Source organism: Dendropsophus ebraccatus, chromosome 8 (assembly GCF_027789765.1).
Source record: "Dendropsophus ebraccatus isolate aDenEbr1 chromosome 8, aDenEbr1.pat, whole genome shotgun sequence".
Classification (NCBI taxonomy): Eukaryota; Metazoa; Chordata; class Amphibia; order Anura; family Hylidae; genus Dendropsophus; species Dendropsophus ebraccatus.
Genome location: NC_091461.1, coordinates 29,213,891 through 29,238,673, shown reverse-complemented (window position 1 = coordinate 29,238,673; position 24,783 = coordinate 29,213,891). Strand labels below are relative to the sequence as shown.

General features: G+C 40.4%; 1 protein-coding gene across 2 annotated transcripts in view; it reads right to left on the bottom strand.

Annotated features, from left to right (window-relative positions):
- Positions 1–7,035: 7,035 nt before the first annotated feature.
- INPP5A (inositol polyphosphate-5-phosphatase A) overlaps positions 7,036–24,783 on the bottom strand; it is a 265,474-nt gene continuing 247,726 nt past the window's right edge. Inside the window, exons 13-16 of one of the 2 annotated variants that reach the window (XM_069980070.1) lie at positions 14,740–14,851; positions 10,612–10,680; positions 8,984–9,071; positions 7,036–8,867 (exon numbers count right to left, since the gene is read on the bottom strand). In XM_069980070.1, coding sequence (XP_069836171.1) covers positions 8,991–9,071; positions 10,612–10,680; positions 14,740–14,851 — 262 coding nt within the window. In that variant the 3' untranslated portion in view covers positions 7,036–8,867; positions 8,984–8,990. The remainder of the gene's footprint in view (positions 8,868–8,983; positions 9,072–10,611; positions 10,681–14,739; positions 14,852–24,783) is intronic. The other variant, XM_069980069.1, reaches the window with a different exon arrangement.

Below are 24,783 nucleotides of genomic sequence, written 5' to 3'. Positions count from 1 at the left end.
ACATCACGCTGGTGACAAGTAGATCCAGTCCATATTTCTGAAGAGAAACAGATCGCTGATCTCAGGGAGACCAGCTAAACAAGAACACTGCCGGCTGCTAGTGAAAGAGCTCAATGCAGTGAAATCCTAGATGCATTGCCCCCTGGGAAACATGAATATGTAAAAGAAGAGCCTGTGGAGCCTCATTGAAGAGTCTCGAAACTTAAGACTAGCCAGATATCCCTCCAGGAAGGACCCAGCCATGGGGTGGCTCCTGTATCATTTGGCTGGTCTCCCTGAGATCAGCGATCTTTTTCTCTTATGGCTCTACTAGGCATTGCTCCCACCTAGCCAGAATCTGCTCCACACTGATGAGGGGCAACACCCCAAAACAGCTTATGTGGATGGACACCTGGCCGTGGTTTTTCTTGTCATTACATTGACTTATAGGCCACTTAATATGGTGATTTTCTTACAGGAGCCATCCCATGGCTGGGTCCTTCCTGGAAGGATATCTGGCTAGTCCTGTGTTGAGACTCTTCAATGAGGCTCTACAGGCTCTTCTTTTGCATATTAATGTTTCCCAGGGGGCAATGCACTTAGAATTTCACTGCATTGAGTGCTTTCACTAGCAGCCGGCAGTGTTATTGCTTGGCTGGTCTCCCCGAGTTCAGCGATCTGTTTCTCTTATGGCTCTACTAGGCATTGTTCTCATCTAGCCAGAATCCTGCTTCACACTGATGAGGGGCAACATCCCGAAACAGCTGTATGTGGCTGGATACCTGGCCGTGGTTTTCCCTTGTCATTACATTGACTTATAGGGCCACTTAATATGGTGGTTTTCTTGCAGGAGCCACCCCTTGGCTAGGTCCTTCCCGGAGGGATATCTGGCTAGTGTTTTGAGACTCTTCAATGAGGCTCCACAGGCTCTTCTTTTGCGTATTCCTGAAGGGTAGAGATGAATGCAACTCAAACATGTTAAAGTTCGATCGTTTGGCATTTAATTACCAGTGGATGACGTTTGATGCAGCCCTAAAAGTCCAGGAAGACATGGATATAGCCTATAGCACATACATATATCATATATATTTATTTTACATTTCTTTAATAGTGATATAACTAATATTTTTTTTTCTACATTGAGTAGCAGCAGTAAGTCATCAAGGGCTGTTTCAGACACTGCAGGGCTGCAGAAGCCCTGGTTCTAATGTCTATTAGAAAAGACTCAGTATGGTTATGTAACCGTTTGGGACAGTGCAGTTCCTGACACAGCCATTGGTAGCAGCAGAGAGGCTGTGTCATCTTTTATTGCTGCCACTTAATGTAAACAATGTTTTATACTGTATTTATAAAATTTTAATTTTTTTTTAAATTAATAATTGGAATACACCTTTGAGCAACTTTCTAGATTGAAACTTTTCCACCACTTTGCTGAGGATTTCAGAATAGCTCAAAGTGTGGACGGTTGGGAGAGCATACATGGAGGGTAGCTTTCACAGGCTGGAGCTAGGGAGAAAGGCAATGAAAGGGGTTTAAAGGGAAGAATCATATGGGGCAAACACGCAGACCTCACATCCAACATGTATTAAAAGGATGACACAGAAATGGGCTGCAAACTGAACTTCAGGGGTTCTGAAAATTAAGAAATGAGGATTTCAGAGGAACTTCTAAAAATGGGTTTATAGTCTTTAAATATATTGAGCCCCATAATAACCAATTTCATTAGTTATTGTTTCAAGCCCAACAGACAGTTTGGGGCAAAACAGAATGTATTATTCCAGAATTATCATTCAATGAGATATAAAGTCCAAGTATGAAGTGTACCACTAATTTACAGGAAAATCTATCACAAATACGAATGCGTACATTAGCACAGAACAAAAACATTGTTCCAATGTCACTTTTGACTTTTGGAATAATTCAAGATACAGTATCACAATTCTAGCAAAATTTTCTGCCTTCATATAACATGTTGTGTAAATGACATCCTTGATAGTTTTAATATTCTCTTAATTTGTAATTGCTGCTGACCTCATTGCTCGGGGAGTAATAAAGGACAACTTCATTATCTCACTTTGCTAAGATTTGTTACCTTTTTTCCCCCTACAAATAAGCAATAGTAGAAATAGCTTTGCAGTTGCAGCCTGTGGACCCGGCCTAATTGTCAGGACTTAATCTCACCAGACAAACAATTTACTAAACTTTGTTTTGAGCGGCACTTTCTTCTGTATTCCCTCTAATATCATTGACTTTCATTTGAAAGATTAGCATGCAACCTAATTAAAAGCCATTTCATTAATCATCTCCGGCAGATGAGAAGCACACAGCTGCAACATCTCTAATTAGAATTTGATGATGTAATAAATAGGCTCAATTTATTACTTTCGTTCTTGGTTACTCAGGAGAGACCAAACCCTTTCGAGCCCAGTAAAGCAATGTGATGGAGGGAAATCCAGAAGAGAACAGGTGACAAGGACACAAACAATCTTTTTTTTTTTTTGGGGGGGGGGGGGTTCTTTGAAAATGTACTCCAGATCTGAGTTGGCTTAGCTTTCAATCATTGTGCAGCAAGGGCTCCACAGACAGTTAGTGATGTCCGTTCAGCCCTTGCCTAGTGTAAAATAGTAAAGTTCATACAGGCTGTGGCCAGTGAACGGATGAGCGGCCTGTCACTTCAGTGGCTAGCTTTGCAGTTCAACAGGCGGCCGTGGATAGCGGGCAGAAGACAGGAAGGTATCGAGGAGCGTGAAAAAGTATGGATAAACGTTATATATATATATATATTTTTTAAACACAACTGTGAGCAGTGTATCACTATTACACATAGCGATGCGTGCCCAGCAGACGATTTTAGGTCAGAACCTAAAGACACGATCAGCTGATGATAGTGGTCATCGGCTGATCGTTGTCTATATTACATGGAGTGATGATCTGACGTATATCCCGATTTGGCAGATTATTGCTCTGTGTATTAGGGCTCTAAGTCCATGATAGAACTCCTCAAAGTGGGTAAAGGATGTGATCTTACAAAGTCTAGTACATGCAAAATCACTAACCTTGCTGCACTTGAGAATGGTTTGAAAGCAGCACTTTGACACCGTCTGAAAACTTTAATAAGACAAAAACAGGGGTGGGGGGGGGGTTGGAATATTGACAAACTGCAGTCACTCCTGTGATATGCGAGTAGGAGTCTTTTTTTGTGGTAAGAACTGAGCATTTAGTTTACATAGAATTATGCTGGTCATGCGCATAATACAGACCCGTCCATATGTACTGTATGTGTGTTATTCTACAGGAGGTATTTGCTAGTACTTAATTGGGAATAAGGAATTATGCATGGCATCTACCAATAGGAGTCCGGTCAGCTTATCCTGCCAGGCTTGATGTGATCACCCAACAATGATTGAAGTTGGAACCTGACATTTGTGTAATGTATAAGACTAGCTTAAATGGGTATTCCAGCTGCTGTGTAAAGTTAGTATGCTTTGAGGAGAGAAACATTAAAACGAAGCTTACTTAAAGGGGTTGTCCAGCGAAAATCTTTTTTTTTTTTTCAGATCAACTGATATCAGACAGTTAGATAGATTTGTAATTTACTTCTATTAAAAAATCTCAAGTCTTTCCATACTTATCAGCTACTATATGTCATGCAGGATATGCTTTATTTTCAGTCTGACACAGCGCTCTCTGCTGACCTCTCTGGCCGAGACAGGAACTGTGCAGAGCAGGAGAGGTTTTCTATGGGGATTCATAGAAAACCAAGACAGAGTTCCTGTCTCGGCCAGAGAGGTCAGCAGAGAGCACTGTGTCAGACTGAAAATAAAACATTTCCTGCATGACATATTGTAGATAATAAGTATGGGAAGACTTGAGGCTGGATAACCCCTTTACCCGCTCCTGTTAGTCTGAGTTTTGCGCAAGAGACGGACCTGCCAACTCGGACAATCACTGGTTAGGCACAGAGACAGCAGGTTTTGATAATTTTGGAAGCAGGAAGGGGAGAGAAAACCAGGTGACTGGACAGAGGTGAATTGGAGCTATTGGGAGGGGGGGACACTTAGGCATGTTTTTTGTTGTCTAAACACACTGGCTGGAATACCCCTTAATGCTTTGAATGAAGGCACCTATTTATTATACTACAACACTGTGTATAAAATGGACCTCACTCACCCTACCTGGACTAATATATTCCTGGTGGTTGCACTTAATCTCACTCTTCTAATGTATGTGGCAAGTCGATTAGATCTAAATACAGGAAAAAGGAAATATTAATTTCAATTGTGTGTTCACCTAGGTGTATTACTTATTAAGGAAAAAAAATATAGTGGGCAAAGATAAGGGAGAGAACATTTTGCCATTTGGCACAAAGTCTGCTGAAATAGAAAAACTATAATTATTACAACTACAATAGGTTCTAAACAAAATCAATGTTCTGCATGACAGCTCTGAATAGATCCCGTTGCAGGTCCTACAATATATGATTTAAAGAACAATGACTGAAGCCATGAGGAAACCTGACTGACCCCACGGGAACGGTTAGGTGTTGCAAGCATTGTACAACCAATCAGGCTTGATCTCCTGACCAGCACTTGCAGTTAAAGAAGCACTCTGGATTTTTTTTCCCCTCCTGCTGCATGCTGGTGCGTATACTCACCACTGATCGGTGTTCCGTGGCGCAGCTTCGTTCTGATCCTGCGGCACTATTCAAATCCCACTGGCATTCACGTCATCCCTCTTCTGTCTCCATGCCGATTGAAGGCCGAAAGTCACGCTCTCCCATAGAGATACATTGGAGCGCGTGACTTCCGGCCTTCAATCGAGAATAGAGACAGAAGTGGCGTCAGAAGAGCAGATAAGTGAACGCACACGAGATTTGAATGGTGCTGCAGGACCAGAATGAAGCTCCGCTGTGGGACACTTATCGTTGTTTGAGTTTACGCGCCAGCCCACAGCGGGGGGCAAATACAAAAGAAAATTACGAAGTGCTTCTTTAAATGTTATGACTACACTTGATGGGTTGATGTATCCATCTCAGCTTGTTAACCCCTATCCATCGCAAATTGGAAAACAAGCTGATCGCTGGGGATCTGACAGATGGGACCCCCACAATCTCAGGGATGCAATTGTGACTGCAGTGAATTGAGTGCTCACTGCACCTAAGCAGCCTGCGATCCTTTCATACTCTTTGGAGTCACCAAACATGTCTAAGCACTGCATTCATTGCAGGAACAATTGCTTCCCTGAGATCCGTGAGGGTGTCCGTGGTTGGACCCCTAGGAATTAGGGGATAACATGTTGAGATGGGACTAACCTTTTAGGGTGGATTTACGCATGCCTTATCGCAGCGAAATCCTCTTTGATACTGATCTCTATTAAAACCTATGGCACTCCATTCCGGCAATGGATTTAAAATCCACTGCAAGAATGTATCGAATTAACTATTTAGCCCCCGACACCAAGCTTACCTACCCACCAAGCTTGCCAAGTAGTTAATTTTTACAAGTCTATAGTACGATATTCTCACAATGAAATTTAAATCCACTGCTTGGAGTGCCATAGACTTTTATAGAAAACAGTATTGCATTGGTTTTTAAAGCCAGAAAATTACATGTGTTGTGTGAATCTACCCTTATAAATATTGGCCAAGGATTTCCTATTTAGTCAGTGGTTATTGGGTTAACAGGACTAGTAAGTTGTCAGTGATTGAAAACAATGTTTGTCATAATTAATGCACTGACTGTTCTAGCGGCTTATAAAAAATGTGTCATCTATGACACATGGCGCATGATACACATACTGTGTTTCAGTGTCCAGTTGTTGTAAGAGTATGATGCTGTTATATTAGATGCCAGATAATCACTGTCTATCAGTACATCACACATTCTTATAATGGGGAGAGGGGGCATTCACTTTAATTGCTGTTCAAATGGCAACTGACATGTATTCTTCCAGTCCTGCCCATATGGATGCTCTGCTTGGCCAAGTTGTGCATGCCCTTTGAATAGAATAAGGGGCAAAAAGCCTCTGTTCGACTCCTCCGACAGTGGCTTATCCTTCAGAACAAGAGGATTGAGTATACTCTAATGTTGGAAAAAGCTAGTGCACACCCACTATTAACAAGGGTGGGCAGGAAAACCCCCCAAAACAAAACAATTTAGCATCATTAGATGTCAGTGGAGAGAGGAGTCAAGTGTGTTGGATTTTGTGTGCCTGGCCCTTTTGTTCTGCGAAGGATAAACCATCCCCAATACAGTTTGGCTGCAGCTTCCTCTCTACACCTGTATATGGGGAGGAAGGGGGAGACAACTATTAGAAGAACAACTATTCGGCCAACAGTTTTATTGAAAATGCATGACCACCTTCAGGCGTTGTCATATTAGGTTTTATATAATTATTTAATAAGAAAATTCAAATGCAAATTAAAAGGGATCTACTAATGTCCAGTAGATATAGTTACCGCTGCAACATGCAGGTATTGGACATCAGGAGGGGGGTTTCATTCCTAACTTGGTACCCCATCACCTCTCTTTTTTTTGAGCCATTAATGGCTGGCGGGAAAAAACAAACAGTTTTTATAATCTGTTTATAGCTTATAATGCTGTGTGGGAACTTAGCCTGGATCAGTGATATCGGATCTGTTTTTACAGGGCTCAAAAACACATCGACCTATGCTCCTAGATTTTTGCAGGTCCCCTACATTATGGTTAATGGACGATGGTTAACTGATGCACAAAACCACATCAGGTTGCATTAGTTTTACAACCCATTTTTCAATTCCTTGATTTTAATGGTGCATGGCAGGATCCATTTTTCCGCCCTACTGACCTTAATGGGACAGAAAGACAAACTTTGTTCAGGGGGCTTTTGATTGAACGAATATTGTGAAAAGATTTAAAGAATATGCACACTGACGTTACATATTACAACAATTGTACAAATCAGCATTAGTCATTAAAGTTAGTAAATCAATAGCACCCTCTATCTTATTGAGTAATCCCTGCTACACAGACATAAAATGAAAAAATAAAAAAATAAATCACAAAAAGGAGACCAGGCTGCCACAATAAACAGTTTATTGCTTGAAGGTGAGAACCAGATTGCCCATGTTGTTAAAGGCGATTCGCACATCTAAAAAGTGGAATTTTTCATTTTCAAGAACACACTTTTGTGATATTACAACGAACATGGCACGTTAACAAAATACATCCTCCATCTTTTGTACACACTAACAAATGTGCATGTGGGAAGACGGATTCTGCAAGAGGACATAACATAATTTCCAAATAGTAGTGATTTATACCAAAAATATATATAGAGCTTTAATCTAATGCAAATCACATAGTCCTTAAACTCTGTAGTGTTCCGAATACAACTAAAAAGTAGAAACTCTCTAAATCACCTTTAACATGATGTAGTCTGGACTAGGGGGCCACCTGCCAACAGTGACATTTTTTTCCTAAAAATAAAAAAAGAAAAAAATCTAAAACTTGATTCTACCTTAACTAGGCTATTCTAAAAACTCTACATGATGGGTCTCCCATGTCATCATTTGTGTATAGAGTGTAATTGGCACCATGATACAGTAACAAAAAGACAAAAAAAACTGTTTACAAAACCTTTAAAAGATACACCCAAATCTAGCTAGAAACTTCACATTCAGTCCTTAATATATCACATACAAATAATTTACAAGAGTAATAAAGTGAAAACTGCTACTTGTATATACCTATTGTATCGACTATGGTGTTTTTCGTATCAAGGAGGACGACACAAAAAGGTTACATAGAAATTTTGGTTGCTGATGTACATATATATTTATATATAGATATCTAAAACTGCTACTCCTGAATGTTTCGTTACTGATATGGCACACGCGCCAGTACTGGAAAGAATACTTAGCATAGGTTTTGGTAAGATTTATAAATTATTTTAAAAAGTATATATTTTTTTATATTTATATATATATACTATATATATAAAAATGAAAAGCAGCTGCTGTGTGACTTGAAAAAACAAACCATGTTACATGGCAGTGTAGTAAATAACATGGAAAGTGGAAACCTCTTTCTATAAACAGTAAAATGAAGGGCGGGGGTGGTAAGGGGGTTTAAGATCTTGAGTGTGACGCTATTGACATTTGGTAATGGCTATTGATTTCAATGGTCACTTTATTATTATTGCACTTTAGTGGCTACACCCCTAGCTAGCCTAACATTAGGCACACAGGCCGCAATGAAAACGTATTTAAAACCATCCAAATCTTCACGACGCCTAGCAAAAATTCCCAATGCTTGTCGAGGCATCTGCTGCTAAACTTCCAAGTCTTTATGACTTTTTTAGAGTTTCAGTCTTAAGAAATGTAAGCAGGAAATGGTGACGTGATAACAGGCCGCTTGCAGACTTCCACCGGCATGTAGTGGGCATGTATTGGTAATGACATGATTGATCCATCCAGCAAGGAAGGGTTTATCCCTTACAATACTGCACTGCCCCCCGGTTGCCGATGACTGGAGAGGTTGATTGACCTCCACAACGTGATCGTGCTTGCACAAGCTCGGCTACCGTTCTGCGATGCAACAGGAGGGGGAGATTGTCAGATTTGTATTGTCTGCTAGCGTTTTGGCAACACAAGTGATGTAAAAAAATATATACAAGTGTCCATGTTTCTACGGGATGTTACATAACCGTACAAGAAAGTGAGGTATGTGAGCCTTGTTGGAAAGATGAAGCCTAGTAGATGATCCATAATGTACAAGGGTAGCTGTGAGGACCGCACAGCCCAACGATCGAGGAGTCTGCTATACGGCAGGTGGACATCCTCACAGGGTGGTCTCTCGGTAGATCTTTTCGTTATTTTGGCATCTTTTCCCTGTCAAACAGGCAAGTTTCTTTAATAAAAAAAAGGATACAGATTCATGTAAACAAGTAACCCAACATGCAGAAACAAAATCAAATCAAATCACACCACTAAAAATCAAAAAAATATAAAGAAATTGATATTTACCACCACATCACTGCACGATACAACACTTGTGTACATGTGCATTAGCTTTACCTGCCCCAGCGGCTATTCGGAAGGACAGGAAGACAGGCTGCACAAAGAGAAATCATCATTAGATATGACAAATACCCAACACTGTAAAGGTTCATAGTATATATATCAAACAAACTACTAAAGAAAAGCACTAGCATTCACTGAAAAGAATTTTTTTTTCTTCCAAAAACTGTAGACTAGCAGTGGTCCCCAACCAAAAGGCATGTGACTTAGTGTCAGTTGCCAGTGAATATAGTGTAACTATAAGACATATCCTAGTTCAAGGTACCTCACAAGTACCAAACAAAGTTAGGGACCTCTGGGATTAAGGCTTAAAGGGGTTATCCAGCATTAGAAAAACATGGCCACTTTCTCTAAGAGAAAGCACCACTCTTGTTTCCAGTTTAGGTGTGGTTTGCAAATAAGATCCATTCACTTCAATGGAACAGAGTTGCAAAATATACACCCAAACTTGGAGACAAGAGTGGTGCTGTCTCTGGAAGAAAGTGTTCATGTTTTTCAAACGTTGAAAAACACTGACCGCCCTCCCCCCTTACTCTAAGTGCAGTTCTTCACACCATCCCCAAGCTTCCATGCTGCACATTTGATATATATCTGTAAACTTGTCTGTTATTTTTCTGCTCTAAAATCGCTTCATTTCATTAGTTGAAAGTGTCACCTAGGCGGGGCTTCACGGAAGTTGGGCCCTCTTCCAAATGTTGTGAAGCCCCGCATGTTTGACACTGTCCACCGATAAAATAAAGCGAGTGTAAGGCTGGGTTCACACTACGTATTTTTCATGTGTTTTTTTGCAAAAAGACAAATGGAAAAAACGGATGCATGTGCATGCATCTGTTTTTTAAAATGCATTTTATTATAAAAAAAAGCATCAAAACAGATCCGTTTTTTTTTTAACGGACACAAAAATTAGGTCGACTACATTTTTGTGTACGTTAAAAAAACGTTTTGATCTTTTTTTTTTATAATGGAATCCAATGAAAAAACGGATCAAAACATGAATAAAAAAAAAAAAAAAAAACGGATTGCAAAAACAGTGTAAACCCAGCCTAAGGGGGATAACTATCACTTTAAAGGCTACTTGACACAAAAGTTGATTTCTCAGTGGCAGCTGTTTGAGACTAATCCACATCAACCCGATCTTCTCGAGCTTTGTCTGTATGCCAATCGGGAGAGATCAGATTTGTGACATGTACCCTTCAATACTAGAGCTCCTTTGTACAAAGCCAACTATATATCATCATGTAAAGTGCATTTTCATACGAGTCTCGACAGCCATGTGTAAAGTCCCTATTACATGTGCCGATCAGAAAAAAGCCTTGATATATTTATTGCAATTGTTACCCAGCTGGCGTCATGACACTCAAATGTATTATTGTGACCCTGGAGCATTGTGTGAAATGTTGATATGTTAATAACACAAATCTGGTGTTAGGTGAATCATGACATAAAACTAGGAGGTGTAGAGAAGAAAAGCACACAACCCCCCCAAAACCCAGAAGACAGAAGAGCTAGAAACGTTATTGCTATTCTACCTGACCAAGCTCAAAGGATGAAGCAAAGTAAAAGCTGTACTTTACCTTGTGGTCCCCCATGCAGATATTAGGCCCAATGCTGTCATAAATCACTATCCTGTCATCATTTTCAGACTGGAAAACAACGTATAGGCAAAAAAAATTATTTACCATCCTCCTGTATGACAACTTGAAACATGGTTGGATATAATGTTACCAGATGATGAGTGGAGAAGGATCTACGGCCTCGCAATAAAACAGGTAAGCTATTCGAAAATCAATAATTCTTTGTTGGATTTGCCAGTTTATTACAAGTGGCTGATGACCTGTGGTCTTATCGGACACTACTATATGCACCATATAGTCATGTCATGTCAGCTGCAATTTACGTTCCAAACTGCTGACACTGTTAGATAGCTGTTCAGACAGCACATGGCACCTTCGTAATATCTGTCTGTGCTTCCAGAACCCAGAAAAAAGGTTTTTATTCTCCAGTTAAAGGGGTAGTGCGGTGGTAAACAATTATTCACAGAATAACACACATTACAAAGTTATACAATTTTGTAATGAATGTTATGTCTGTAAATCGCCCCCTTCCCGTGTCCCAACATCCCCGCACGTGTATGCGGAAGTGTGGTGCATTATACATACCTGATCAGTGTCACGCCCGTCCGCCATCTTGTGCCAAGACTTCATCTGCCGCGTCATAACTGTGCTCAGCCGCGATTGGCTGAGCACAGTTATGCTCAGCCAATCGCGGCTGAGCAGCTGATGACGCTGCAGAAGGTGGCCGGTCCTAGGGACAGTCGGAGAGGTTCGGCCGTCCGTCCGAAGATGACGTCTTGGCACAAGTTGGCGGACATGCGCGACACGGATCAGGTATGTATAATGCACCACACTTCCGGGTACACGTGCGGGGGTGGTGGGACACGGGAAGAGGGCGATTCACAGACATAACATACATTACAAAGTTGTATAACTTTGTTATGTGTGTTATTCTGTGAATAATTTCTTAGCGCCGCACTACCCCTTTAAAGAGAGGTTTCCAGGAACCTAAAGTGCTGAGGGACTGAACCACCTTCTAGCTCCTAGGGATGGGAGGGGGGAAGGAGGTGGTATATTATGGAAGCACAGATGTATGAACGGTACCATGTGTCTTCTTGACCTAAAAGTCAGCAATTTGGAACCAGAATTGCAGCTGACAGTTTCGACTTAAGAGTGTCTGAAATTACAGATCTGCAAATATCCGTGCTGGCAGTTTCATAGGTACCTTTAGTGGTGCTGTGTGATCCAGCGTCTTTGGTAAGTCTATATTTCAGGTTGACAGAGGTGAGTCTGTGCCACTGTGTGCCCGCCCCTCTCTCTGGCCTCTGCTCTGTCTTCAGGCTGCAGAATGATTGACAGTAAACTCATCTTCGGCTGCACAGGATTTTATTGTGAACCTACTGTCAATCATTCTGGAGGAGAGAGGAGGGGTGGCTGGAAGACAGCAGCAGCTGGAAAAGCTGGGTGGGCACAGACAGTATCACAGACCCTCCTCTGTAACACTGTCAAACCTGAAGTAAAGATAATTCTTACCAAAGACGCTGGATCAGATAGTATCGCTAAATTAAGACGTGGAAACTGGCTGCAGATATTGCATTTTCCATTTAAAGCACAAGCTTTGTTATTCTCATTATTCTGTGACTCTTAGAATTAATCCTATTCGCTGCATTTTGACTTGAATGGTAAAGTATGGCTTAAAAACTGAGAAGCACTGTGCCACTTGCACCTGACAATTATATTACAAAGTTGCAGGATGGTATATAAGACTACTAATCTAGTGTGCTTAAAGGGAACCAGTCACCATTAACAAGCTACCTCAGCTATTGGCATCATGTTATAGAGCAGAAGGAGCTGAGCAGATTGATATATCTCTTTATGGGAAATGATTCAGTATAACTTGTCATTTATTGATTGAAATCTCTGATGTTCCCAGGCTGAAGAATTCAAGCCAATGGGTGACACCGCCCACTGGACTCCTTAACACAGAATGACCAGGGATTTTAATCAACATGTTACAAATTATGCTGAATATTTTCCCATAAAGATACATATTAATCTGCTCCATTCCTCCTGCTCTATAACATGAAGGCAATAGATTTAATAGCATTGTCTTGGTGACAGGTTCCCTTTAACAAAATTGTGATGTGTGTGAAAGCCATTGTTTGGAATACACATTTTACCACCTAGCAAGATTTCCAAGCATATAGACCTGAGAACATATTTTGTTTGCTCCATGCACATAATTTAATAGAAAGAAATACTATGTAACTATCACAATTGGACTTGTTTGCCGCTCATTTGAATAGAATATTTGCCAGAATATTTAATAAAAGGCAAAAAAATATGTATTCCCACAGCGCAAATACTGTAAAGTTCTCTTAATGACAACCTCTCCCGGCATGCAGTGATGACATGTCAGCCATTAGATTTTTTTTTTCTTCAATCAGTCAAGTCTGAATGAATGAGTGTGTAATATATACATCACCGTTTGGGCTAAAAAACTAAATTATGTTAATGCATTAGACTGGCTTAAGGTCAGGTTTACTTTATATTATGATTGCCTGCCAAAACCATAGAAGAAAACATAACCTTCCGCATTGTATGCATGAGCACTTTCCAATATTTCAAGATCATAATGGCACTTCCTTTGCGAGTGGAAAAGCATTCATCAAATAGAGACTTGATAATTTAGAAAGGCAGCATAAAATTGTGGATTTCCAACTGTATAATCTTTAGACAGATAAACAAATTACAGCACTGCACAAGCAGGAACAGGGCACACTTGGCTGAGCATTCATTACTGCATGCTATCAGGCGTCAACGTGACTCGCAAGCAGTGGGCAACCTTTGGTGTTTTAGGGCTCAGGAAGCATAAAATAACATGATGGTGAGGTAACCGAGCATGGCATGATAGATGGTGCAGCATGAAAGCGGTTTACAGCCCCATGTCTGTACAATCTGTAACGCCTAGCAGGCGAAGCTCCACATGCTGTGTGCTAATTTGTAAAGACCATCCATTTTATGAGCAGAGACAGTGCGGAGTGCGGTAGATACAATCAGGTTTTTTTTCTTTAATCACTGAAATCTAGCTGGATCAGCACTTTGTTTCTAAGACTAGATTATAGGGTGTGCCCTCTGTGCATAGTAAAGCTTGAAGGGCCTTCAGATAATTTTTACATGAGCTATAGGGAAAGAAGCAGACGCTAGAAAAAGCATGCCGAAACTTCAGTCTTCTAATACGTATAGGTCTATTGTAAGAAGGGATTTCTTTATTAGTAGATTGATATAATAAATTCATAGGTTTCCTCCAGCCTCTGAATACAGGCCGCCATAAACAGCAACCTGGACAAGGAAAGGGCATGGATATTTCAGTTCTGCTTATAAGGTGTGTGTGTGTGGGGGGTTATATATCTAAAGGTCACCATTTCTGTTGGTAACACTCATTTGGCCTACTTCCCATACGTACATACTTGGCTGGACCAAATATTCATGTTTGGGATGCTGGAATGGTGGTGAGGAGAATAACCAGCAGGATAGGTAAAATGTAACATGCCCATTCCTTCCCTACGCTGACACCATCTGTCAGGGGAGAGACAAGAGGTCTCCATATACATTAGACAGTTAGCTAGTCCTAATGAATTAGGCAGGTTCAAAAGACTCTTATCTAAGGTATGAGGACCTTAATGCAGATATATTGTGAGTAGTATTGAGTGGACTTGTCAAACTGTTTGGGATTTGACCCCCACCGCTTGCAGAAATTTGATGTCCCCCTAGAGAGAGTAGGCCACAGGCTGTAAAAAAGTTTTCCTGGGGGCCCTAGGGTGGCATCAAAATTCGCCAGCCACTGGCAGTCAAATGCAAACGTTGCCAAACCTGAATAATTCGGCAAGTCCGCTGAACACCAACTAAACAGGTTGGAGGTCACAGATCAAGGATTTGGAGGGAAAAAATCCCCAAGGATATAAAAGTTAACCTAGTTGATCCAAAAGGAAGGTGAAAACCACCCCTGAAGGGTAAAGATACATTCGCCAAAAGTAGGAGAAATTCCTTTCTGATCCGCCTGATCAACATTGTACATTAATAGCAGTAACCCCCCAGTCACATTATAACAGGAATATAAACATTCTATTATGGCACAGATGGTTTTACCTTTAAAAGGAGTTCTTTAGCAGAGTGTGACATTAGTATTCGATCGCACCAGGCTGGACATCGTGTATTCATGTATTGCTTTCCTTGACTGCTGTCTTCACTGTACGGATAACTAGAAGAGAGTCAATACAGACATGTCAGGCCTGGGTGGTCTACAAGTCACTTGAGTTCTGTACAAAATGGAAAACATTCAGTCTAAAGGGAACAACACTGTCAACAATTGTGTAATTTTTTTTTATTACATAATGGCAAGAAAAACAAAACAAAAAACGACATGAATGAAATTAAGTCTCTCGTACTTTAAAACCCCAAAACATTAACTTATCCAAAATAGAGGCAAAACCACCATTCTACTGGAGAAACTGCAAGGACTCATGGACCTGCATGTACTGACCAGAAGTGAAAGGGGTTTTCGGCACCACAATATTTGTTTGGCTCAAATTAGCTTAAAAATAGAGTTACTCTCATTGGTGCCACTTTCCGCTTAAGCTTTGACATGTAGGAAAAGCCTACTCAAACAAGCACACCTCAGCTACTGAAAATGGAACCCAGCACAACACCCTCAGATTCAGAGAGGAAAAACATTAACATTTCGGCTCCTATTTCTTAAAAGTTGTAAAAGAAAAATCACCAAGATCCCAATGCATTTTAGGCAGGTGCGACCATAACCATGGCTGAGTGTCACATGCACATGTGTGAACTAAGAATATGGCCTCCTACTGAAAAGTGTCTCTTAATACTAATCAGACCCCTCTCTTCCAGAGTCCAAAGTAATGGAAGCCAGAGGGTGGAAATGTTGAGGGTGGAAGGGTGTTTCTCTAGCGACTGGCTAAGCAGTATTTCCTAGAATGGTGGAAGCAAGGATTTGGGAGGGAGTGTTTAAGTATAGGCTTGGGCCATCTTAGATTAAAGTGGTTGTCAGACACCATTACATTTTTTACTTCTAGAAGCAAAAATACCCTTCCCACTAAAGTGCCAAGTTTATTATATCTGGGTTAAACTTTCCTGACCAAAAGGCCAGCAATGCAAATTCTGAACGTAAGCCAGGTAGATCAACCAGGTCCAAAAGAGGTGCTACTCTTCTCTAGTGCTTTTACAAGTTGGCACTAACTAGCGATGGGTAGGGGGTCCCAATATATGACTAATGCCACTCCTGAGATATTGCATTAAAGATTATAGTACCTATTGCTTTAAGAATCGGATGACCTAGTACAGGTCCATTTAGTGACAATAATCTGGTATATTTGTTGAAGGACATAACACAACCATTTACCTACAGAATTGACAGATTCTTTACAGTGACAAAACATGGGCTAACTATTACTCCGTACACTGTTCAATTAGACTAGATTAAGTATTGAGCTGCTTGTCCTAAGACTTAAAGGACTGGTTTAGGAGTATTGACAAATGATCGCTTATTCCTAAACTGATTTACAATGCAAAAAGAAAAAGGAAAAAAAAGGTTATCTAATGTCATTTCAATGGAGGTAATTCATTATCCAAAGTGACATTTCTGCACCTGATAGAACAAGCTAATTGAATTTTACAGCACTATCATCTCCAGCTAAGGTATTATGACTGTTCTGGGTTAACTACAGCTATATATGAACAGGAGACTATGAGTGAAGGAATAGACTGTAGTCGCCCTGTTGCACTCCTTTATCACCTTGATGTCTCCAAGCTGTCCCCTTTAAATAATTATGCAACAGTCAATTACAGATAAGTTGAAGAGCCATGTACTCTATTGCTTATGGTCTATGGTGAAGCAGATTCACCCAAACGTGCTGTGAAAAACAACATGCACATAAGACTTATAATCTCTTATTCACTTGTCTCATACCATGAATTGAGGTTAATTTTGTCTGTGCAAATCTACTAAAAATTTGCAGCAAATCCGCCATATGTGAATTCACTATAAATGTTCGAAACCCTCCTTAGCAACAAAAGAAAAAAACTCTAGTCAAAAAGTAACAGTAAGGAATAGCCAGAGAAGAGGGGGATGAAGCTGCAGGAGTCTTCCTTCCCATTCTTTGTGAAACAGCATGCTGCGAGAGGGGAGGAGGAGCAGCTGATTGACTCAAAGCTCAGCACGCATGTAGAGAAAAGCAAGAACACATTAAACGTTTGTATGAAATCTTTTGAAACTGGTCAATGAGTGGTCGTAGTTTAAAAACACCTATTTATGGTAACATCCAGTTGTCAATTTATTAATTTCCTGGTAGAACAATAGAGAAACTGCACAAGATAAACCTCCAAGGAGGGGGGGGGGGGAAAAAAGGATCTTCAGAATTGCTTAATGTAACTTTTCACTTTATAGTATGTATAAGAATATAAGGCTGCTTATAAGATGATGTTACAATACATGTTAGAATTTGGAACAAACACCGGAATAGACTAAGCTTGAATTTTGAATCCAGTGATTAAATGGCGGCATTCCTTCAGACAGCCGTAAATATAAGAAATGGCTTGATAAATGTAAATGTAAGGAAATTGCTTGATGCTTGAGCAGAAACTTATTTACCACCCTGCTTGGTGTGATAATACAACAGCCTTCTCCAAATGGGTTTACAAGCGCCTGCTCCATTAAAAAGGCATTAGGGATGGCAAGATGCCAGGAGCAATGCATCGAGCTGCACTCTACAGATCTAGCGGTATCACTACCTTTCTTGTTTCCACCTCATCAAACCTTACAAGGCTCATTCATGAAACATTATAAGAATTCAATTTGCTATGCGACTGAAAGAGAAACTATGTTTAGCAGGTCCATGAAACAAAGTGCAGGGTGGTAGTTTACATATTACAGTGAACAATGAAATATTGAAATTTATGTGATTGCCATGAGACTATTGATTAGGCAGTGTGCGTTCTTCGCGTGGGTTGGGTAGGGTGTGCCAAGAAGGTCACAACACACACCAAGATATATTTCTGTATGACCAACATACTATTCATCTGAACTATTGATGTTTAACTCTTTCAATCCCAGGAATTTTGGTGCTAGAAAATTTGCTCACATGGTTGGAAAATTTCTTTGAGGTTGTGTCCTAAAGGGGACTTTTTTGCCTATATAATGCACAATCACTAGTCCTACATTGCCATCTATATCATTCCAGCTCAGCTGCATCCATACATGTCAGTACAGTAGCTGGGTCATGTGACCAGAAACCAGACCACCAGAAAAAAACATGGGTTTATGTTTAACAGGAAGTGGTCTGTCCTGGCTCTGAAGGCTTTCTGTGTACTACAAAATGATATCCCCTATCAGATCCCTGCTGGAAGTTGGAAGTTTACAGACTGGTCCCAGCTCGCTCATATATATATATATATATATATATATATATATATATATATATATATATATATATATATATATATATATATATATATATATATATATACACACACTGATCATGATACATAATAAACACTACTTTTTATTTTAGATAATTTGTCTTCATGGCAATATACATCTAAGCACATCTTAAATAAATAAAAATTTATATTCGAGATTGTAAAACAAAAACAAAAATTTAAAAAGTGTACAGTGCTGCTTTAAGGCCATTAGCTACAGCAGCACATGACAATCTCTGTGTTTGATCCCCATTGTACAGAAGCAAACAAAACACAATACACAGTTCATCGGCTACAAGTAAACAGAGGCCCGGGAAGGTCAGATGCTACTGTTGACAGACGAGTGTATGAACTCTTTATACAGAAACCAAAGAGCATTTCAGAACAGTAATCCAAGTGGTGCTGAACCATATGAGGTAACGCTATAAATATTTATATATATATATATATATATATATATATATATATATATATATATATATATATATATATACACATATACATATGCCCCAAAAGAACGGCCAACACTTGTATACTCCATTTTTATACAAGATTTTTTTTAACACCATATATATTTCCTATTGTTATTGATACATTTATATAGTGCATAGACCCATTATAATCACTAATATCAGCCTAGGGCTATTTAGGTTTGTACACAGTCAAAATGACAGCAGTTTTTATTGGACGGCCTCAATTTAACAGCAAATCACAGCCGTTATTATAATGATGACAGCCATTGATTTAAGATAACGACTGTTATTTGCCATTAAATAGCGGCCATCCAATGAAAACGGCCCCTCATTGTGACAGTGTGTGAACACAGCCTATGTCTGTAATGGAACCCAGAATCTAATGTCTTCATCTAAGACAACGGATTAGCTTTTCAGGAATCTGACTTGAAAACTTGTGCCTTTCACACTTTATCAAGTTTTTATAAGCAGATTTTTCAGAATTTTCTATTTTGAATAAGCTAGATTTGGCTACGATTGACAGGTAAAAAAAACAAAACAAAAAAAAAATACAATTTTAATACCTCTAAATCAGGCCCCACACCTGCTGTCACATACATCATTCACAGAACTGTGCAGCCAATCACAGGCCTCAGTGGTTACGTGTCAGACATGCAGGAAGGGATTGCCGAGGCCAGCGATCTATAAGAGTAGGTTCAGACTACAGAATCCGTGCGGATACATTTCGGCCATGCAAGTCTCCGCCCGTGCCATAGACACCATTCTATGGCGGGGCCGACTCAGTCATCAGCTAAAAGAATTTACATGTCGGTTCTTTCAGGGGAAGCTGGAATCCGCCCGGCCATAGAATGGTATCTATGGCACGGGCGGAGGTACGAGCGACAGAATCTGACGGAACTTCTCCACGCGGATTCCGTAGTGTGGACCCACCCCTAAGGTCTAGTGAGAATAACAAATATCGAGACATAAGGGGACCTAACAAATTTCTTTTTTTTTTTTAAATCACAATTACCTTTTCGGTCCTCTGCCTTTTTATACTGCACCAAGGGTTCGTTCATGTAAGGTGCCATCTTTGATCTCTAAATCCCTTTATTTTCCTTCTACATGTTTTTGCTCCTGTACATTATCTGGTTGCTTATTTCCACATGTGGCTCTTCTTTGGACCCTACCAAGTGTAAGGGCTTGGGAGCTGTAAAGTTTTGTGCTTTTTGTGATGTGTCTGATATTTAATAAAATCTCTTAGGCTATGTTCACACTATATATATGTCCGGCCGCATATTTTTCGCGGCCGGACATATACGTGTAAAACTCCGGCCAGGATTTACACAAGTTGCGGCCGGCTACATAGGGTCCGTGAGCTTACGCCCGTAAGCTACGTACGCTTCCCGAGCGGCGTACGTAGCGATCTGACAGCGGTATTTTACTGGGATATCTTCGGCTAGCCCCGGACACCCCACAGCACCTTTTGGATCGGCAAATCAAAGTGGAAAAAAGAAGAAATCACCACTCCGTACGGGACCGCATGTTACGCTACGGGCATAACAGCATTTCCGTCCTCAAACAATGGTCTGGTTTATTTTTTACGGCGCCGCATACGATCCGGGCGTAAGTTCTTACGTAGTGTGAACTGTGCAGCTGTAGATCGTATACTTTCCATTGTACGCAAACTACGTAAATCTCCGGCCGCTTATTCATGGAGCGCGCTACGGCCGGAAACGTACGTAGTGTGAACCTAGCCTTATACTGGAGGTGCAGTCATGGTATAGGTCTGTTCTCTTAATGTGTTTCTTATTAGTGGATCCCAAATCCCAACTGTGGTAGTCGGCAGTATACTATTAACGTTATCTCGTATATACTGCAGTGTGATCCGATAATGATACTGTATTAATGATTTGAATTTTTCATTTATTTTTTTTTTTTTTAATAACAGGTTGCTCCCCTGAGAACAGGGACCACTCAAAGGCAGTGTCTGGTATTGCATCTCATCCCCATTTAAATAAAGGATTCTGAGCCTTAATTTTAGACCCATTAACATGAGTGATGATGTTTGTAGGGGAACAAAGAAAACTTTTGATGACTTCTACGTTTCTGATGCACAAACCTTTTCAACACCAGTTGCAAATAACTGCAATGAAGTATTCCATGTACCACTAAGGGCACAGGTAACTACTTGTCTACAAGCAAGATGATCAAGTTACACTTGTGCAACCTAAAGGAAATTTCCAAGTATAACTTTCGTTTGTAGACATAGTTAAATAAAAGGAATCAAAGGCACGGAGCTGTGAGCTAACTAGCTGCGATGTATATATATCATTCACACTAAAATCGGGAGGGCAAACACAGGCCTGCAAACAGGGAAATAGTACAATGTGTTAAAACAGCTGCTACTTCTGAATGTTACATAAAAACCATGGAGATCCAGCGAACAATCACAGCGGCCATAAAGAGGAGGTCAAGCAGACAATTCTGCAGCCAGGGTAAATAAGACCAGAGCCATAACTTTACACACCACGGGACAGAGGTCAACAGGCTAATGTCATCCATGGCCAGCTCTATATATGCATTAATATGTAGGGAAGATGGAGAAGATTTGTAGTAACCATGCAGGCATTCTCTAGATACAGCTAGAAGTAAACAAACAACCCCCTGGTCGTATAAATATAAGATGGGCTGGCCCCAGGCAAACCTATACATTTTGTTAGGCTGGGTTTATGAAGATCATCATGCCAGGTACTTCTCTCCACCATCATCTGTGGGTGGATAGGCAGGAGGCCCTCATACACCTCATACTGACATCTAAACCCACCTTTAGGGCACGGTCAGACTACGGAATCCATATAGAACATCCCATGGATTCTGCCACTTGCCCCCGCTTGCCAGTGCCACAGACTTCATTCTATGCTTGGACAGGCCAATCCTTAGGGCGGATGGCAGAATCCGCCTCAGCCTAGAATTGAGTCTATGGCACGGACGGAGTCTCAATCGGGAACGTGGGATGTTCTCTCTGTGGATTCCTCGGTGAGAACGAGCCCTTAAAGGGAATCTATCAGCTCTATATCATGCTCAGACAAGATAGGAAGATTAATGATACCTGTCTCTGTCTGCAAAAAGTATAAAATCGCATTTTCATTTCCAGCTCAAGGAGGCCGTGCTGAGCTACAGCATGCATGCTGCCCCCCTCCTCTCCCTATTTAGCTTTCAGCACTAAACCATGTATAAAACTATCATCACATAGGAGCTAAGGTTGCCATACACATTAGATTAACATTGGCTAAACCTATCAATTTGACAGGACCAGATGAAATGTAATGTGCATTTAATTTAGATGGAAGTCTGGAAATTAGTCTGGAAATCTGCAGGTTTAGCCAAATTATGTGTATGGAGTCCTAAAGACTCTCCACTGATGTTGGGGGGAGGGAATAACTAGCAGACCGCTATTAAAAGTATACAACTACCTTCAATACTTCATATAGCCCTGATTCTTTATATTTTCTGAAGCTGCATTATACATTTGCGCAAACAGTTCATAGAGTGCAATGTTTGCACACGGCTCCGGCTGAATAAAACAGAACCAAATACTTCAAGCGTATAGTAAACTGGCTCCAGTAAAGAGATGGCTCATAACAGAAACTTATACATAAATACATAGACTTATGACACGTATGTTGATTTAAAGTGAAAATCCAATCTAAATGACCTCCTGTAATGATATGTCAGAGACACATGTGAAGATCAGATTGATGGAGTAACCGTTCCCGGTTAATCCCTTTGAGATTTCCCGTAACTCAAGATTTCAAAGCGGGACCAGAGACTCCTATCTAAGCAAAGCTCCATTGATTTAAATGGCCAAGCAATTAAAACGCTGTATAAGATGGCCAAGCAATTAAAACGCTGTATAAGATGTCCAGTCATTGAAATCTTTGTGGTGTTGAACGGGTTTGGTGAAGATGCAGGCTTCCATACTGCAAAGATATCTTCCAATCCCACTTTTTGGTGCATTGCCCTTTAAATAGGCTCTGGCAAACATTTACAGGACGAACATTTTAGAAATTTAGCTTTTGATATCCAACGTCTGACAGGAGGATTTACGCTCTATACCGACTGACACATCATCCAAACAAATTATTTAAAGTCAAGTGGAAAGCAAACTCACAGAAGAAATAAATCAAACCGGAGACTGAAAAGACTAAAAAATAAACACATAAAAGCGGCAACAAATATCTTAACCTCTGATCTGCATAATGATCTATTACAGGCCCATACACATAATATATACTTATTTACAGGATGAGAAAAAAAAAAAAAACGGACAGATGAATATAGATCCAGCTGGTAAACTTCATGACAGTTTAATGCCATGGCAAACACGAATAGGTCACTTTAAGGAAATGATTAATGCGTCAGATTACAGAGTATGCAGACTTATCGGAGAGTAAACTTGTAAGTGGGTGTGAACCTGTGGAAAAGTCAGCTCCTATCTGGGTTATATTACAGCGACAAGAGTAATTATCATAATTAATGGAGCAAGGTGATAACATTAACAATTGCCCACCTGTATCTTGGATAACCACCATTCCTTCATTCCTCCATTCACACCTATTTCTCCTTCTCCCTCAATGATTACCGAGCATTGCCCTGCATTCTAGCCCGTGTGGAGCGCACTGTTTGTTCATGGTGTCCAGGAAGTCCTTGTTGCCTCTGGCAAGATGCAGGCGCTAGCTTTGCACAGACTGGATAGTGTTGCTATGGTGCCTATTAGATTACACAGAATAACATGGAAAAAATCTACCTGGGTGTATGTACAGCTTTCCTTTCTTCATTTCCCCTTGAAGGTCTGACCACTGACTTTCCTGGAATAACTCATTGTGACTACGCATTTCTTATTTAGCAAATCTCAACCAATCCATTGCTTCCAATGGACTAACGCTTACTGTACCAAAAGCCATCAATTTGCCATTCTAGGTTTACATGATCATTTAAGGCTGAATTCACACATGCATTTTTATTCAAACACAGCAGAGATTCCTAAACATGGGCAATAAGGAGCCTTATACCTTAAAGGAGAAGTCCAGCAAAAATTGATATTAAAGTATTGTATTGTCCCCAAAAGTTATACAAATCCCCAATATAAACTTATTACAGGAAATGCACATAAAGTGTTTTTTCCCCCTGCACTTACTACTGCATCAAGGCTTCACTTCCTGGATAACATTGTGATATCACTTCCTGGATAAAATGGTGATGTCACTTCCTGGATAACATGGTGATGTCACGACCCGACTCCCAGAGCTGTGTGGGCTGTGGCTGCTGGAGAGGATGATTGCAGAGGGATGCTTAGTGTCCCTCCAGTGCCCAGTGTCCCCCTGCCATCATCCTCTCCAGCAGCCACAGCCCGCACAGCTCTGGGAGTCGGGTCGTGACATCACCATTTTATCCAGGAAGTGACATCACCATGTTATCTAGGAAGTGAAGCCTTGATGCAGTAGTAAGTGCAGGAAAAAAAGCACTTTATGTGCAAGTGTATATTGGGGATTTGTATAACTTTTGGGGGGGCAAAACAATACTTTAATAAAAAATTTTGCTGGACTTCTCCTTTAAGAGTAGGGAATGTTACAATACAAAATCGGGTACCGGGGAGGGGGTGCGGTGATGACCCTCCCACTCCAGACCAAACTGTGGTAGATCGTACATGTTTACAATGACTGGCTGTTATCTTTTCTTTATTTCATTCTTGTATATGTTTGAATTTTCGTATGCATTTTTGCTATGCAGTATATGTAAACAATGTGTTGTCCTTTATTGAGGGGAGGGGTGGTGTTGTTGCTGCTCCACCTCCTTTGTGTAATCCAAAATAAAAAAAATAAAAAAAAGAGTAGGGAATGTGTCAAACTCTACCCCCCACATACCAGAGCTGATGCTTGATCAAAGGAAGCAGTTTTGTCTGATAAGATATTTTAAATTCTAATTTTTCCTTAAATTATTGATCTATTGATAGCCTCTTTAGGCACGTAGGTATTTATCTCCAAGTATTCCCTTCATTTTACCTTGGGGGGTATCTAAGGGGGCTTTAAAGGACCATAGCTTTCCTCCCCACATCTACAGAAAACACAGTGAGGGATATTTCTGTGGCACAAGAATACCCTTTGTGGGAAGCTGGAAGAGAGATGCTAAATGGCTGCCTTCTTGGACACATGAAAACTTATTTGGCATGCAATGTAGGACA